Below are 18,513 nucleotides of genomic sequence, written 5' to 3' on the forward strand. Positions count from 1 at the left end.
TTCAACTTTTCCCCATTCCATATGATGTTAGCTGTGAGTTTGTCATATAGGGTCTTCATTGTGTTGAGGTCTGTTCTTTCTGACCCAATTTGTTGAGACCAAGTATTCTGGTCCAGGAAGAATTGGGGGTAGATTTGAGCCATGATAGAAAAGTACCTTCAACAAGCCACTGAAAAGAAAAACAGAAGGAAGTTGAGATAGATACAAGGGCAGTTGTGTGCTAGAAATGTTATATAGATGTCTCTGTGGTGGTGGTGGAGGAGCTGAGGAAGCCCAGATTTATAGGTTTATCAGTTTCAATGGAGGCTAATTTCAAGCTACCACTTGATATATCTAGGAGAATTGGGAAGAGATGCAAGTCACACACCATAATAAGGTAATTACATAATAAAGACACAATAGCCATAACCTCAAAAGCAAAAATAAAATTTACTTAAATAATTAAGAAATGATATGTTTTGAGTATTGGTTTTTAATTTATTTAAATTTAAGTAATGTTTTTAATAATGACTATTAACAACTGACTTCAAAAAGTTCTGAAATTTTAATGATCAGGTCTGAGAAGCTGGTATGAACTTGCTCAAGCACACCACTACCAAGGGAATTGGTAAACCATAGAGGTGATCCAGGTTCAGTTGGGCCTGAATCACAGAACATTTGATGAAATCTAAGAATACAGAATTAGGTTCATGACTATGAAGAGGGTCTGGGCAAGTAAGTGGTCCTGAAGATTTTACTTCCTTGGCTTCATGATAAATCTACTTTTGAAAAATGAGTTTCTCAACACACTAAAGTGGATATACAGCTTTCAAAAATGAGAAGTGGGAACAAGAGAGGAACCGGATTCAGATTTGGATGAATGCTGCTACCACAAATCACAGACTAGCTGTATGCTAAAAACTCTGAAGGAAAGGGGATAGGTTAGACTGAGGGAAGGAGATTCAGGACACCCTCAGGAGCAGAAGGGAAAACAGACACTCTCTTCATGGGGCTGCACTGGCAGACCCTCTTGGCTTCATGAAATGAGGGTCTTGGGCTGCCTTCATCTGACTCAGAGCATCTTATGGATGCAAGTTGGGGTAGATAAGGTAGGACTTGGGACTAGAAATTTAAAGGAGACACCAGACATAAGTTGAGAGATTCGGGCACAGATGGTTTATTATTTCATAGTTTAAAGCCCTCAGCTGTGACAACAGCAGTAAGGCAGATATTGTTTTATCCTTCTTGGATCAGACCAGTTTATGATGATGTATTTGGTACTATGCTCTCTCTAGGTATTAGCACTCAGTGTTGTTAGAAACTGTTGCTGTAGGAGAAAACAAAACACAAGTAAAATGCCAATGTCACTCATTTTTCTTTTTTATAGTTAATATATTTCTAACTCAAGTAATTTAAAAAGCATAGGCAATTGAAAGGAAAAGATTAAGGAAATAAAAATTAAGTCCAGTAAAAAAGTTACCTGTTACCTCAACTGCAAATACTCTTAGTTTTGTAATAGCAGTGGTAAAATACCCTAAGTGTTTATTTATCCATGTTTGGTACCTGTATAGGGCAATAAACAAGGTTCTTTGGGAATTCCATACTAAGTATATGAAATGATTTTACCTTACACTAAAAAAGAAGAAAAATGGTAATTCTAACTACAATTACATTTTACATTAGATAAAGAACCAACATGAACATGTGCATACACAAACACACACACACACAAACACACATGCACACACGCACGCACACGCAGATGTATATACCTATGTACTGAAATTTTTTAACAATGATCATCTCTAGGTGCCAAGACTAATAATGATAATTATTTCATTATTTTGCATACCTATATTTTTAAATAAATGATTATTACATATTACTACTATAGTAAGAAGAATGACTGACACACATATACACACACAAAATGTATTGAATAAATTAATAGAAGAGAGTAGTGACAAAGGCAAGATTTGGACATTTCAAAATCTCTGGCTGGAAAAGGATCTTAACACCAGTAAGAGCTAAAATCATCCTTTAGAACTATGAACCAGTTAAGTATAAATGAATTCAAAATGTTTTTATAAATTTAAGTGCAAAACCGAAAATGACAAAATATATTTAGTATCCAGATAAAAACATGTTTAAAAGGCAAGATTTATTAACAGTAGGTTAACTCTAAAATCTCAATTTATATCACAAAATAGTTAGTGGAGTGAGAGATAGGAGAAAGTCAAAATATACTAAGCATACCTCATACTAAAGGAATTCTTAAAATCCTTCTAATTCTATCCGTGCATATCATGTATTTTCTACTTCTATTGCCATATTCATTATAGAAATAGCTCACAAGGGCTGCAAAGATGACAAAAAGGAAGAAAGAAGACAGCAGCAGTGTGAACCAAACCCAGAGAAACCCAGAGCCAAGTGAAAGGGGCAGGGTGGGTTCCCCTCCAATACTTGGATGCCTTCACGAGCACTGGGACACAGAAGCTCTCACCCCACAGAAAAGTGCCACCAGGGACCAGAGAACTACATTTCTTACACCTGGAAACTTCCTCCTCTGCATCTGCTCTATTCCTGGCACTACAGAAAGCAATTTTGGTGCTGGCAGGCTTGTAACCCTGGCCCTTCCCACCCACAGCAACTGCGAGAGTACTGGGTGCTGGAACCCAGTTTCTCTCCACCCCAGCAGCATAGCATGCAGGATCACCTGCGGGGTCTTGGACAGGCAGGCCAGACCAGCACCCCTGTCATAAGAGTGGAGCAAGGAAACCATGGATCCTCCCCCACAGTGACTACACAAATGCTCCTCACGGAGAGGCCTATTTATCTCCCTGCCGGTGTCTCCCAGAATTGCCTGCTGATGGCTTGGGCAAGACTGTGGCCCCTAGACACAAGAGTGGTGCAGGAAAACTCTGGCCCCTCCCCCACCCCAGCAACTAAGAGAGTGCTCTGTGCTGAGGGGCTTCTTTCTCTACAGTGGAGGCGTGTGCCCACATGTGCCTGCCACTGAGTCCAGACACAGATGGTGGGGTAGTTCAAGAGCTCCTTTTAGGTGGCTGGAAACCCATGCACTCAGACTGCTCGGAGGCGACAAGGCAGTGGAGTTACAGGGAGAAAATAGGGAGGGCCTCACTCGACCCCTAGCAGAGAAACTGTCCAGTGGACAGGAAAGAACCTGGCCTGGGGCCTTGGCAATCACACAAATTAGGCTTCTCCCCCAGAGATAACCCTCCTGGCTTGGAGAGATTGTTCTGAACTCCCTATTAGTGGCTCCCCCCCAGCAGCCAGATAAGCAAACTCTGAGCCCCAGTGAGGCTTAGCAATGCCCCTCAGGCTCTCTCATTCCAGCCATGATGATCTGTCTTGCTCCTTCCTCCATCTCAGGGGAAGAAGGGACCAAGCAACCCCTTGGGAGCTATAGGGTCCCTTCCAAAGCTTGGGGTACTCATGTGCCCCACCTGGGGAACCAGAGCCTACCACAGGAACAAATAATTACCTGGGCAGCTGGCTCCTCCAGGCAAACTATAATCAATGTTGGGGAACAGCCCCATAGCTAAACATAGTGCCCTCCAGCTTAAGCAATTTGGGAGCAGAGGATCATACCCACAAGTATAGTCTACCAGCTCAGAGGTTAAGCTAGGGGACCAAACTCACTACACTCCCTTGGGAAGAGGTGAAAACAAAAGGTTAGAGGTAACCCAAGAGGTTCATCAAACCTGCTAAAACACCCCAAAGGCAACTCATGACTAGCACTCTTCTCCCTGGCACTGCCAGGGATTGAGTTTTGGGGACTTGGAGACAATGCAATAAGCCAGCCCTAGCACCCCCAGCTCTACATTAAGAGGCTGGATGAGAAGGAATCAATGAAATATTTCCAGAAACATGAAAAATCAGCACAAAAGCAGACCTCTAAAAGAAATCAATAACTCCTTATCAATGGATACCAACCTATACAAAATAGTTAAAATGACAGATGAAGAATTTCAAATGTGGATTATAAGAGAGCTCAAAGAAACACAAGAGAAAATAGAAACCTAACACCGAGAAGCCAAAAAAACAATGTGGGAAATGAATGAAAAATTATCTAAAGAAATCAAATTATTAAAGAAAAAACAAACAGAAATTCTGAAAATGAAAAATTCATTCAAGGAATTACAAATCACAATGGAAAACTTTAAAATTAGGCTAGACCAGGCAGAAGAAAGAATCTCAGAGCTTGAAGGTAACACCCATAAGCTAAACAAAATAGTAAAAGAGAAAGAACAGAGAAATAAGAGGAATGACAAAGCCTACAAGAAATGTGGGATTATATAAAAACCCAAATATAAGAATCATAGAAGAAAATACACAAGGGTGGGATAATTTATTTGAGGGAATAATTGAGGAAAATTTCCCTGGCCTTGCTAAAAATCTAGATATCCATATGTAAGAAGCACACAGGACTCCAGGGAGAGTCATCATAAAGAAGCAATTACCACGAAACATAGTCATTAGACTGGCCAAAGTAACTTGAAAAAGGCTCTCCAATAAGCAATAAGGTGAAAACAACAGATCACTTACTTAGGAAAACCTATCAGACTAGCTACAGACTTCTCAACTGAATCCTTACAGGCCAGAACGGATCAGTCTTCTAAAACAGAATAATGGCCAGCCTAGAATTTTGTGTCCTGAAAAACTAAATCTGTTGTATGAGGGAGAAATTAAGACTTTCTCAGAAAGCAATTACTGAGGGAATTTGCAAAGACCAGACCTTCCTTGCAGGAAGTACTCAGATCTACGTTATACTTTGCTCAGCACAACAGACACTGACCAGTATAAAATCACCCAAAAGCTAAAGTTCAGAGCCCAGATATCACGGGCTCTTCTTTGTTCTGGAATATGCATCACATTGTGATTTAAAGAATCAAAGTATAGTCTTGCCTAGAAAGCAAAAATAAGCCTAATTTTTGTAGAACCTAAAACAGCTGCCTTGACAATGAAATTAGGATGTTGACTGTCCATATTTAATAATGTTCCTCTTAAAATTAGTACTTTGCTCAATTCAGAAATTTATCTCACTCAGTATTTGCTATATAAATTATCCTAACCAGTATGTAACTTTATATTTCAAGGATGAAGAGAGAATGTGAAAAATAATCTTGGATGCCATATTTTTCTCCTTTTATATTCTATCATTTGGTAAGGAAAATTTATATATACTGATAATTTTAAAAGAATATGTAATTTTATAAAATGTTGTGTTTGATGCTTCCATAATATGATCTCTATACTTACTTTCTCAGATGAATTAAGACAGTGAATTGAATCACAACTCCAAGGCTCTATCTTACACCAATAGTATTTTCTTTTCAAGATAACAGCATAACCATAAGCACATGTTACATCCCTTAGAGCATCAGTTATCTTTTTATATTCCAGTAAAATACATCAAAATATAAATGTTCTTGCCCAATACTCAAAAAATCTCAAATCCACATTTATGTGCACATAGCTGCTACTGTGAATGCACAAAAATCCTTCCTTTAACATAGGTCAAGGAAGAGAGGCTGAGATATAAAACCAAGTTTTATTGTTTATTACTATAAAATAACCTACAGTGAGAGTCATAAAATATAATATAAACAAATGTTTTGGTTTTAAGTTAACCATTTTAAAGTGCTCCTAAACAATGATGAAAACATACAACACAAAATGATTAAACACACTATTCTACACTCACCTTTCAATGGTGGATAAGTTGCTGCTACTGTTGCTTTCTTCTGACACAGATCTATAAAATTGATAAAGTTTGTTTTAAATTAAAGAAAATTTAAAATCTTGAACAATTAAATGACTGAATGAAAAATGTTCTTCAAGGAAATATTATGATTCAAATAAATAAATGTCTCTTTTTGAAAACATAAAACACCACAAAAGAGGAACTATCTCTATATTAGAACAAATGCCATCAGCTACTTTGCTTTGCTAAGTGACTCTTCTTATCTTCATTTTAACAAAGTATTGATGTTGTAAGCCCACATTTGGGCAGGTGGTCCTCCTTATTCTATGATATCCCTAATTCCTCAGATCAAATTAAGCCAAATCATAAAGTAGCACTCAAAAAATTCAGTTTTCCATATAATTATTTATGTTTCTTTCTCCTTCTCAAAAAACATACACATTTTCTCTTCTCATCAATTCTTGAAAGGTAAAAACTCTATTCCAATACTTCTGTAGTGAAATGTTGCAAATTATAAATAAGAGGCTCAATATGATGTTTAAATATTTATATAACTTACTACAGATAATATGGTGGTCTCACTCATTAAATTGATGTACACAAAAGGTCTCCTACATTGGAAAGCTAGTATAATCTCTCATTCTATCTATAGAACTACATAGAATCGTTTTTGGTACATAGAAATTAAATCACTTGCTCAAGATATCACAGTTTTACATGTAAGATTTATAAATTAAACCCAGGTTTTTGAAAGCTAAATATGATTTTCTTCCTACTACACAATGCTATCTCCTGTCCCTTTAATCTAGCATTATTAATACATGTAATTTGTAGTTAAATAATAACTTTACAGATCGCCAATATCAATATTTAGAATAAATATTGTGGAAGCAGTTTCATAGATATTATCTTTATTTGAGAAAGGTGTTCTAATAAAGGTGCTTGCAACTGACCTAAGAATCTGTATCTAATAAATTTATTTTTTGAAAGTTCCCTTGAAATGCAGTGTCATCTAATTTTCATGAAGCTTGTTAACAATATGACTATTTTGGCAGAGTCAGTGAACTAAGAAGCTAAATAAACCTCAAAAATACTACTGGCAGCGATGTCTCCTCCTACCATGACACGGGTGGTAAACGGAGTGGTTTTAGTAAGGAGTAAAACTAGAAAAAACATCCAAACAAGAAACAAAGGGATGTTAAATGGTACAAAATGTGTCCTGGGGGGCTCCTCCTTACATTGCCTTACCTATTGTCTTAGGTTATTCCCAATAAAACAGGGACAGTTTTTTCTTGTCTTACTTAATGTAAAGAAAGTAAATATATGTATGTGCGTATATATGTGTATATTTGTGTATATATAATACATACCTCTCACTTTCACTTTCCTCCCTGTTGCAGAGCTCTCTTACTCTTTTCTGTTTTATTAAAGCAGCAGTAGTAATAATCAGCACAGGTACAGAAATGTAGAAAATGAGTTGAAACTTGGATTTCTGATGAGCGCCTTGTCTTCTCTCCAAAGAACTTTTAGCTAGAATGGAAAATATCAGTTTCAAATTATGTCCGAGATTTTCATAAGCAAAGGAAAAGGTGGAAAGGATACCATTACCAACATTATTCTCAAACACTAGACATTTCCTTTATAAATTATGTAGACATATAATGAATATAATAAAAGCCAAAAAAGGGGTTGTTACTAGTGCTTTATTGGGTTTTTTTTTTAGTTCTTAACCTTCTACCACATTATATGGTCCTCCGAGAATCAGAATAATAGGAGATTATATAATCTCCTATTATTCTGATTCTCGGAGGACCATGACTAATACAGATTTTGGTACCAACAAGTGAGGTTCTTCTCCAACAAATACCTAAATATGTGGAAGAGACTTTAGAGCCGGGTAGTGGGAAGAAGCTGGAATAATTTTAAGGCACATGCCAGAAAATGCCTGGATTATGATTAAGGGAATGTTTATAGAAATACAGATGTTAAAGGTGACTCTGGTGAGGGCTCAAAAAGAGAATAGAGAAAGCTTTCGCCTTCTTAGAGAATACATAAAATGTTGGTAGAAATGTGGACATTAAAGGTGCTTCTGGTGATGTCTCAGACAGAAATAAGAAACATTTTATTAGACAATGAAGAAAAGATGATTCCTGTTATAAAGTAGCAAAGACTTGGCTAAATTGTATTCTAATATTCTGTGGAAGATAGAATTCACAAGCCCAGTAGGTGGATAATTCGCTGAGGAGATTTCTAAGCAAAATGTTGAAGGTGTGTTCTGCATCCTCCCACCTGCTTGTGGTAAAATGGAAGAAGTGAGAGATGGATTAAAGAAGTACTTTTTAAGTGAAAATTCTGAGCCTATCTGTATTTTTAAAAATGAGAAAACGTGTTCTGGAGAGAACACTAAGGGTGTGGCTAGAAAATCATTTGATAAAGAGATTATGGTGACGTGAATCGTGGATTTAATCTGCCATTTTAGCAGAAACCAGGGGATTATACTGGCATGTGGGATTATGCTGGCATTATACTAGGATATGGGATAATATGGGATTATACTAGCATAACTAAAATTACACTGGCAGAGACACTGCCAGTTTGATCCAAACAGAATAGGAAGGGACAACAGAGCTGTTTGGCTATGATCATGTTTTATCTTTCAAGAAAAAAATAACAATCCCTAAGGTGATTCCAAGATGATCATGGCTGCTACTGCCACCACAAACTAAGGGGACAAGATGGCTTTCTTGATTTCAGAGGGTGGGCTACCCTTTTCAATTTCAGTGGCCCAGGTTGACCCAGCCCATTGCCTTATGGGTGGGGCCACTGTAAAATGGCATAAGCAGGAGGGCCATCAGAGCCAGGGCTGGGGCTGCCACCTAAGACTGGGGAGGTGACACTACCACTCCAGTGGGCCTAGAAGGAAGAACATCAAGTCAAATAGGATCATTCTCAAACCATAAGATCCAGTGGAATTTGGACTGCTAAGATGCAGGCTTACTTGAGACCTGTCACCTCTTCTTCCTCTCCAATTTCCCCCTTTTGGTATGGGAATGTCTATCCTCAGCTTATCTCACCATTATATTTTGGAAACACATATTTTGTCTGGTTTCAGAGGTTCACATCTGGAGAGTAATTTTGCCTCACGATGAATCATTTCTCAACTGTTACTTATACCTGACTTAGATGACATTCAGATGAGACTTTGGACTTGGAGCTAATGCTGGAATTGGTTAAGACTTTTGGGACTGTTAAGATGGAATGGATTTTGTATTTTGTATGTGAAAAGAACATGAATGTGTGAGAGGGCATCATAGGTTGGAATTTTATGGACTGAATTGTGCTCCTCTAAATTGATATGTTGAAGGCTCAACCCCAATGTGATGGTATTTGGACATGCAGCCTGTGGGAGATAATGAGTGTTAAATGAGGTCATAAGAGTGGGGCCCTAATACAATGGGATTTGTGTTCTTATAAAAGGAAATAGAGAGACCTGAACTATTTCTCTCTCCTCCTCCTCCTCCTCCTCCTGTCCCCCACTGACAAAGGAAAGGCCATGTGAGGAGGCTCAGTGAGAAGGCAGCCACCCACAAACCAGGAAGAGAGCCCTCACCAGAAGTCCAATTTTCCAGAACCTTGACCATGGACTTCTGACTTCCAGAACTATAAGAAAATAAATTTATGTTGTTTAAGACACCCAACCTGTGTTTTTTTATTATGGCAGCCCCAACAGACTAATACAGTGTGTTTTCAAGAAAAAATGAATGCGATCATATACTCCCCAAGGCATCCCTTGAAGGGAGTGGAACTCCTGTTAAATATTTCCTTCTCATCAACATTCACTTCCTAATAATAGCACCAGAGTCAGGCTAGTAGAGAAGATAGGTTAGTATTAGAATATCTTCAAAGGCAGTCTAAGAAACAATATGATCATTTCAATGCCATAACAACATTTAATAAAATCTAAAAGATATTCCTGATTTAAAAAATTAGAAGAGATAAATATTTTCTCAGCAAGATGAACATATAAAATCAAAGGAAGCACAGGCTTTTCATAATAAAATATTAAAGGTTTTCTTAAGATTAAAGTAATGAGCACCATTTTCATGATTATTTCCTTTATTCTAAATAGATTCCCCAATGCAATTATGAGATTAGAGACAGAGACGGAGGTTAACTGAAAAATAAGAAAGAGATAGAAATCATTATTATTATTAAAAAGGTGTGGCAAAGTTATTATTAATTGCAGTTTACATCTTTTAAAAAAATGTTAATCCCTCAGAAAATAAACGAAAAGACTTTTGAAAATAGTTGATAGTCCATTTATAAAACTTTTACGCAAAAATCAATAGGCCTCCTATGTGTAAGAAGTAACATGTTAAAAGTAACATATTAACAGAAAAGATCTTCTCCCAATAACAATTTTGAACAAAACCATAACATTCTTAAAAATGATAAAGGTAATTTCTGATCTGTCGGATCCAGTTATCTCTTGTGATCAAAACCACAAGAGATATCGCCTCACACCCACAGTATGTGGCTACTACAGAAGAAACAGAAAGAAAAACAGAACATAACAAGTGTTGAACAAGGATGTGGGGAGAGTGGAAGCCCTGTGCACTGCCAGTAGGAATGTAAAATGAAGCAACCGCTGGGAAATAGTTTGGTGGTTCCTCATAACAATGAGAAATATAATTGCCAGCTGAAATAGCAATGTCACGTATGGACATATACCCCCAAATTTGAAAACAGGGACTCGAAGAGATGTTTGTAAACTGGTGGTCATAGCAACATTATTCATAATAGCCAAAATGTGGAAGAAACCCAAGTGTGTCCATTGGCCTGTGAAGGGACAAACAAAATACAGTCTATGCATGCACTGAACCGTTAACCACTCCGGTACGGCGCTCACTGGCCGGGAAACCTCGCCCACGGCCAACACTCACGGTCCCAACGATAGTCTGTGCTGGGCATTGACGGCGGGTCTGTTTTGCTCTCGTGTGATGAGGAAAGCTTTAAAGCACTGAAAGCTGGTTTTACTTTACAGGCAGCTTTACTTGTAATGGAAATCAGAACAGGTAACATATACATATACATATATGTTTTCATGACGTTATTTTTAAATGTTCACCATTTTATTTGGATACGTGAAAAATTAGAAAGGTCACATCACAGCTGTCGGCTAAAGTCACTGTGTGCATTTATCTGTGGCCGTGGACTATAGTCCACGCTGGGCTGGGCGCGTTCATCCATGGCTACTGACTATAGTTGACGCTGGTACCAAAGTGGTTAATCAGCCTTGAAAAGGAATGGAATTCTGACACAAGACACAATATGGATGAGCCTTAAGGACCTTAGGCTAAGTGAAATAAGCCAGTCACAAAAAGACGGACACTGTAGGGTTCCACCTGGGTTCCTGGAGTTGCCTGATGCATAGAGACAGAAAGCAGAATGCTGGTGTGCAGGTTCTGGGGAGAGGAAGAATGAGGACTTATTATTTACTTCGTATAGAGTTTCAGTTTTGCAATGTGAAGAGTTCTGCAGTGGAATGATGGCTGCACAACAGTGTACAGCAACAATGTACTTAAAGACCACTGAATTGCACACTTAAAAACTGTTACATTTTTATGGGCATTTTACCACAATCAAGTGTATATGAGAGTATGTGTGTGAGAGACATAAAAGGTCAAACAAACCAGTAGAATAGATTGACAAAGGTGATAAAGGGCAATTAATAGAAGAATTATAAATTCACTACAACCATAAGATAAACGGGAAGCCCCATGAAATCAAAGAAATGCAAGTGTGATATCTTTTTTTTTTTCCTATTAGCTTATCAAAGATTTCTTTTTCAATTCAAGATATGGTGGGGGTACAAATATTTGGTTACATGAAATGCATTTGCCTCGCCCGAGCCAGGGTACAAGTGTGCCCTTCCCCCACACAGTGTGCCCCGTTTCCATTAGCTGTGGGTTTACCCCCCACCCCTCACCTCCCCCTACCTGACCAGCACCCAGTGGGTATTATCACTACCAAGTGAGCACCTCAGTGTTGACCAGTTAGTATCAATTTGATGGTAAGATTGAGAACCCACAGGCACGCGAGCCTAGGGCAGCTTGGGCTGGGCACCATTCTGACAGCCGAGAGCCACAGGGCACCTGCAGCAGCTGTGCAGCTCTGAGGAGGGACTTGTCCTGCTTGCAGCACTGAAAGTCTCACCCAGTGCTCAATCCCTCACTGGGATGGCACAATTGCCGGTTCTCGGCAACTGGCATGGAAGTTTGGGGGGAAAAATCCATATGAACATGAAAAAAAGAGAGACTAAAACCGCAACATCGTTTTAGCGTCAAATGAATAAGGCATGGATCGTCCACCTTCTGTAGTTGCTGTTGCTATTTGTTTTGGGGGTTTCTTTTCCCTATCACTGCTGATGATCTGCAGTTCGCTCTGAGTGATGTGACTTAAATGCACACTTAAAGGGTGTTGAAATCATGAGTGTTAACAGTCCATCCTTGGCTTATGCTGTGGAATAACTGTTGTGCTTTGTATCAAGATGGTGCTAGCTTAATATCTCAGATTAGAGATATCATAACTGTGTTTTTTGAGAGCTTGGATAATGAAAATGAGAACAATTACAATACTAACACGAGCATAACCCAGACATCACTGAACAAGAAGGCTAAAATGAATGCACTATTTTGATAACAGATGGAGGGTAAATTGAACAATATGCCAAAAACATCATTTAGAATTGGGCATGGTGGAGAAGGGGCCATGAAAGCACACATAGAAAGTGAATCTCAAGTGTCTGGAACGAAACAGGCAAGAACTTCTAACTCAATCACATTGTGTTGGTCTCCCAAATGAAAAAAAATAAAATAAAATAAAATAAAATAAACAACTTTTTTTTCTCCCCAAAAGACACCAATAGCTACTGAAGACAAAAGACAAAATAGCTACTGCTGAGTTAGCTTGAATACACATCAGAAACAAACATGTACTACCGTATCATTCATTCCCTTGATTGCTATATGAAACTGAGTGAAGTTGCATTTCCTGATTCACAGATTGCAACTAAAATGTCCTATAGGAGAAGAAAGTAGAAATTTGGTAACAGCTGTATTGCCCTTCACAGTGTAGCAATGATTTCTCTTAGATCTTATCACGTGAGAACAGCAGCAAAATATTCCTCCTAGCTTTTAGATAATTTGGGCTCAAAATGGAGTTTTGAAAAACTTTTTTAATTACTATGAAGCTTTTAATTAAAAGTGCAGAAAACATAAACTATTTTTGCTGTCTTGAGCAAATGCAAAATAAACTTTGCTCATTTATATGCATATTTAGCAAATAGTGGAAATGTAAATTTTTGCAACTTCCACTCACCATGTAAACATCTTACCAAAGAAAAGTAAAAGATGTCACCTGCTACATCTTCTGCTGATCTTGTACCCTACACTAAAAGAGGGTATGTTATGCTTGCCTGTGATATAGAGGCTTTCACAATGAAAGCTTTTGGTCATTTTTAGTTTATTCAAAATATATAGAAGCACTTAATGAGGCTTATTTTACTTTATAAAATGGAAATGTACATCACGTACATGTACAAGGTGGCTATTATTGCTCTCAGCCACAGAAAATATTTTTAAGTATTGGCCTGCCATAAAATCTTATTTTTAACATGTGAGTCAAGAAGAGTGCTCCTTTCTAATTTTGAGGTGCATTGAGGATAGAAAATAGACTTACAGTAAAACAGAAATGTATATGTTGTTTCTCCGAAACAGTTTGTTGATCTGCAAGGAGGCCGTAAGGACCCTAGAAAAGGATGAACTTACTGCCCCTGTGTAATTCAGTGTCATCTGTAGGATATAACAGCTCAGGCAATGAGAATGACTCACATATTTGGGAATATCACTGCTTTAGAACTCAAAAACTGCCACCAGTAAAAGGATAAGCAGGTTGAATAGTACTTTCTCAGTTTCTTTATTAAAACTGTAATGTATTTGGAATTCAACTTAGATTTCACAAATTCAAATTACCTCTGTGTTTAAATACCACATTCCTTGAGAGAGATTTAACTTATGATGGCATACAATGCACTTTGAAGTGTTTACAAATATTGATTATTTTAGACGTGGATATTCTAGATGTAGTTATAGATGCAAAGAGGATGAATGACAAACAGCTGGTCTACCAGAACAAGCATGTAGATACAAGGGGGGGGGGGGAACATTTGGGGACAACTGCAAAATAATTCCGAAAAATCTAAAAATCTGCTGTTTTGAGTAAGTAAAATCCCAAATATCCAAGCTGAAATGTTTTTGTTGAGAAGTTATTTCGTTTGATGCCATCACACTGGACAGACACATTCTATACCATGTGGGCTTGATAGTGAGTAGAGCTGCAAGTCAAGATGAATTTACACTTGACTTTATTCAGTGTTGCTGCTACATAACAGAATGTCTGAAAGGCTGCAGGTAGTTCAGAAAAGTATAATTGGGAAACAAAATAGAAAGAGTATAAAATTTCTGATCAGAAAGAAACATGTCACTTTTTATTAAATATAGGAAATATCTCTTTAATTATCTCTATTATATTTATGTTCTTCTTTTAAAGTCTTATATTTATGTACCTTAAGAATATACAATAAATATTTATTTCAAAATTTATCCTCTAAAGAGTTTTTAAAAAGAGTTAAAATAAATTGCTGTATAACGACTTTCTGTTTCTTGTTATAAAATATTGTTGTATTTTTCTCAAATATAACATTTCTTTAATTATACTATAAACTATTATTAATTGACGCTGTTAACAGGTCCTATTCTTGTTTGGTTTAAATAATAGCATTTAAGCAACCAAAAAGTAAATAATACAGAATAATACATACTTCAAATAAACATATTTTTCATGTGAAAATAATAATATATGTGTATAGGTATATGTTATATATTAAATTGTTATACTTTTTTTGTTCTGATACATACTTTGATATGGCTGTGTGTTGTCTCTCTAAAACTTTGGTCATCCTAGGTATACCTCCCATGTAGCAGCTAAGCTACAGATAAGTCTGCCCAGGAGTTCCACAACTTTCTTGCAAAGTCACAAAAAAGAGGTTATAGGGTGGACAGGCTGCCTATGCTCCCAGTTATTTGGTGTAGGCTCTATACCTTCTAGAACCAGGGGATGCACCCCCCTCCAGTTGTTCCCTGTCTCATCCAGGCCTGCTTGATCTCAAAATACTACTCAGGAACCACCAGGGTAAGGTTAGAAAGAGTATATTCCAAAATATTCGCGTGGAGTCCTTACAATGCAGGAGGAAGACAACTAATTATGAAATAAATAGGAAAAAAAGACAGCCTGAAAGATTTCAAAGACATTACTATAACAATGAATATTGACACTGTTATAAACTAGAATATACGAGGCAATCCAAAGAGTCAATTTAAGTTGACTGGTCAAGTTATATGCGCTGAAATCTCTACTTAAAAAGTCGTCTAACATTGGGTACATTTTTTCTCAGTAAACAACATCAATGCTGATGTAGAAAGAACAGTAGAAACTTACATTGTCAGATTTTCTTTTAACTCTTACAAGTAAAATAAAGGCATGTTTGCTGACATAAGTTGCTTTGTAGTCTAGTTCGAAGCCTATAATTTATTCTCTTTCATATTGTAGTTAATTAATAAAATTTTAAAGATACTAACGAGTCTTAATCGTGTGTCCATCATCAATACTTCCAAATGCGTCTTTCTGTGGCTGGCATTCAGGAGGAACAAACCCCTTCTTACAATGGCAATGGTTAAAATTGTTGCAAACCTAGAATAATCAAAAAATGAAATAATTTTTGTACAAAGACGTAAATAAGTAAATAATACAGTAAGAGAGTAGAGATTTCAGTGGAGATTAATGAGTAATCTACAGTTATTCAACAGGGTGTCTCATTCTAGATAATTTATCTTAAACAGACAAATTCATCAAATTTTCCCTTGCAAATGTCCATATTTTGGAAAATAAATACATCTAGTTTCTGTTGCCAGATAAATTTCTTTTAAAAAAATTTTTTTCAACTCCCCCCACAGCCAGACCCAAATAACTTGCAATTACCAGTAACATGCGACTAATTATCATCTACTTTCTAGCTTCACAGAACAGCCCAGACTCTAAATTAACTAGCAAGAAAATGCTAATTACCTTTATTTACCAGTTTCTGCCTTCTCTATGTAAAAATAAGATTATTTTGGTTAAATGGTGACATAAGCAGTTCTGGCACCTCCAGCTGTAGCACCTCCACCTCACACATTTACTAAACATTTTATACATCCAGAATCATCTTAAGTGTTTTCTCTTTATCTTCTCTAGTAAAGAGAAGATATACTTCTCTAGTATAGTTTGGCAAGTTTTTTTAAGAAGTCAAGATCAAAGTTATAAGTTACAGACTGTTAATGCCAAATATCATGAAAATACCAAAAAAATCGTTGTTTAAAACCCCAAATTGTTTACTGAATTGTTAAAAGCATGCTGCTTAAAATAAGCATGGCAGTTACTTACTCCATGGTCACTACAAGTGGTGTACCTGTCACACAATGCAGCATTCATTATGAATCGAACTTCCAGACACTGATGGTTCAAACAATACTGAAAACAAAACAAAAAGAAGTGAAAAATAAAGTCAGTCAAAATGTGTCCATTAGAAAAATTCAAGAATATCCCAGAATTCCTATTACCCAAAATTGGCAGAAAAATCCATGGGTATACAATGAAAAGAATAATAATTGTGACTACATGAAAAATTGTGAAATAAACTATGTATAGTCAGGTTGTAAGATGTAATCACATGTAAGGAGCTGGAAGTGTTATTTTCTTACCACCTAATATCAGAAGTCTCCTTAGAAAATAGCTGGAAAAAAAATATATATATAAATAGCTAGAAAATAGCTGGAAAATAGCTGCAAAAAAATAATTTTATTAGTCCATTGAGTTTAAGAATTGTCTGAGGAACATTTTAAAAATGCCCATGACTGGAATCCACTGAGAACATTCTGATGAAATCCCTGGTGGCAGGGCCCAGGCCAATGATTATGAAAACTGTTGAGTAAAGGGGTGAGGTCTTAACATTACGACTATGAGCAGCAAAGGAAGACATTTTACTGTTTCTTGTGACAAAATGAGGAGAAAGGGAGAAGAAAGGATAACATATAATTATAGGAGAGGAGGTATTGGGACAAAGAGAAACTCTCAGTGTTGTGATAGCTAAATGCCTTCTAAGAAAGGAATGTTTAACGTGTGAATTTACATTGTTCCAATGTATGGCATAAGTTTATGTGACCCTTTCTAATTATCCGCAAAATCTCAGTAAATTTAACATTTTGTGGAAACATTTTATGTTTTGGATAATTTTGTCTTTGGGTATAATAATGACTGTATTCAGAATTGGAAGAGTCAAGATTCTGGAATGAAGATTTGAGCTAATACCCTTTAGATCTCAAGGGGAAGGAAAACTTCAGATCATACTTGTGTTCTGTATGTTTTATTTTTATTTATTTGTTTATTTTTATTTTAGCGTATTATGGGGGTACAAATGTTAAGGTTACCTATATTTCCCATGGCCCCCTCCCCCCTCGAGTAAGAGCTTCAAGCTTGTCCATCCCCCAAATGTTGCACATCTTACTCGTTGTGGTTGTATATGCCCATCCCCACCTCCCCCCTCCCACCCGCCCGACACCTGATAAACGTTATTCTTGTATGCCCACTTAGTTGTTGTTGATCTGTTAATACCAATTTGCTGGTGACTATATGTGGTGCTTGTGTTTCCGTTCTTGAGATACTTCACTTAGTAGAATGGGCTCCAGCTCTATCCAGGAATATACAACAGGTGCTATATCACTTTTGTTTCTTAAAGCTGAGTAGTACTCCATGGTATACATATACCACATTTTATTAATCCACTCATGAATTGATGGGCACTTGGGTTGTTTCCACAGCTTTGCAATTGTGAATTGTGCTGCTATAAACATTCAAGTGCAGGTGTCTTTTTTATAAAGTGACTTTTTGATCTTTTGGGTAGATGCCCAGTAGTGGAATTGCTGTATCAAATGGTAGATCTACTTGTATCACTTTGAGGTATCTCTATATTTCTTTCCACAGAGGTTGAACTAGTTTGCAGTCCCTCCAGCAGCGTAGGAGTGTTCGTCTCTCTCCGCATCTATGCTGATAAAGGCCATTCTCACTGGAGTTAAGTGATATCTCATTGAGGTTTTGATTTGCATTTCCCTGATGATTAGAGATGTTGAGCATTTTTTCATATGTTTGTTAGCCATTACTCTGTATTCTTTTGAAAAGTTTCTGTTCATGTCCTTTGCCCATTTTTTGATGGGGTTGTTAGATTTTTTTCTGGCTGATTTTCATGAGTTCTAAATATATTCTAGTTATTAGCCATTTATCAGATGTGTAGCTTGTGAAAATTTTCTCCCATTCTGTGAGTTGTCTGTTTGCTCTCTTGAGAGTTTCTTTGGCTGTGCAGAAGCTTTTTAATTTGATCAGGTCCCATTTGTTTATTTTTGTTGCTGTTGTGATTGCCTTTGGTGTCTTCTTCATAAATTCTTTGCCTAGGCCAATGTCTAGAAGAGTATTCCAACATTTTCCTCTAGAATTCTAATAGTTTCACACCTAAGGTTCAAGTCTGTTACCCAGCATGAGTTGATTTTTGTGAGAGGTGAAAGGCTTGGGTCTTGTTTTAGTCTTCTACATGTGCCTATCCAGTCTTCCCAGCACCATTTATTGAATAAGGATTCTTTTCCCCAGTGTACGTTTTT

The 18,513-nt window shown here is 37.0% G+C and overlaps 1 protein-coding gene across 2 annotated transcripts in view; it reads right to left on the reverse strand.

Annotated features, from left to right (window-relative positions):
• Positions 1 to 1,140: 1,140 nt before the first annotated feature.
• Positions 1,141 to 18,513, reverse strand: part of LOC105866638 (disintegrin and metalloproteinase domain-containing protein 5-like) — a 128,155-nt gene continuing 110,782 nt past the window's right edge. The window contains exons 17-22 of one of the 2 annotated variants that reach the window (XM_012756090.3): positions 16,250 to 16,336; positions 15,406 to 15,517; positions 7,078 to 7,237; positions 5,708 to 5,758; positions 1,460 to 1,542; positions 1,141 to 1,306 (exon numbers count right to left, since the gene is read on the reverse strand). In XM_012756090.3, coding sequence (XP_012611544.1) covers positions 1,278 to 1,306; positions 1,460 to 1,542; positions 5,708 to 5,758; positions 7,078 to 7,237; positions 15,406 to 15,517; positions 16,250 to 16,336 — 522 coding nt within the window. In that variant the 3' untranslated portion in view covers positions 1,141 to 1,277. The remainder of the gene's footprint in view (positions 1,307 to 1,459; positions 1,543 to 5,707; positions 5,759 to 7,077; positions 7,238 to 15,405; positions 15,518 to 16,249; positions 16,337 to 18,513) is intronic. The other variant, XM_012756091.2, reaches the window with a different exon arrangement.

The sequence above is a fragment of the Microcebus murinus genome, chromosome 24, assembly GCF_040939455.1.
Source record: "Microcebus murinus isolate Inina chromosome 24, M.murinus_Inina_mat1.0, whole genome shotgun sequence".
Classification (NCBI taxonomy): domain Eukaryota; kingdom Metazoa; phylum Chordata; class Mammalia; order Primates; family Cheirogaleidae; genus Microcebus; species Microcebus murinus.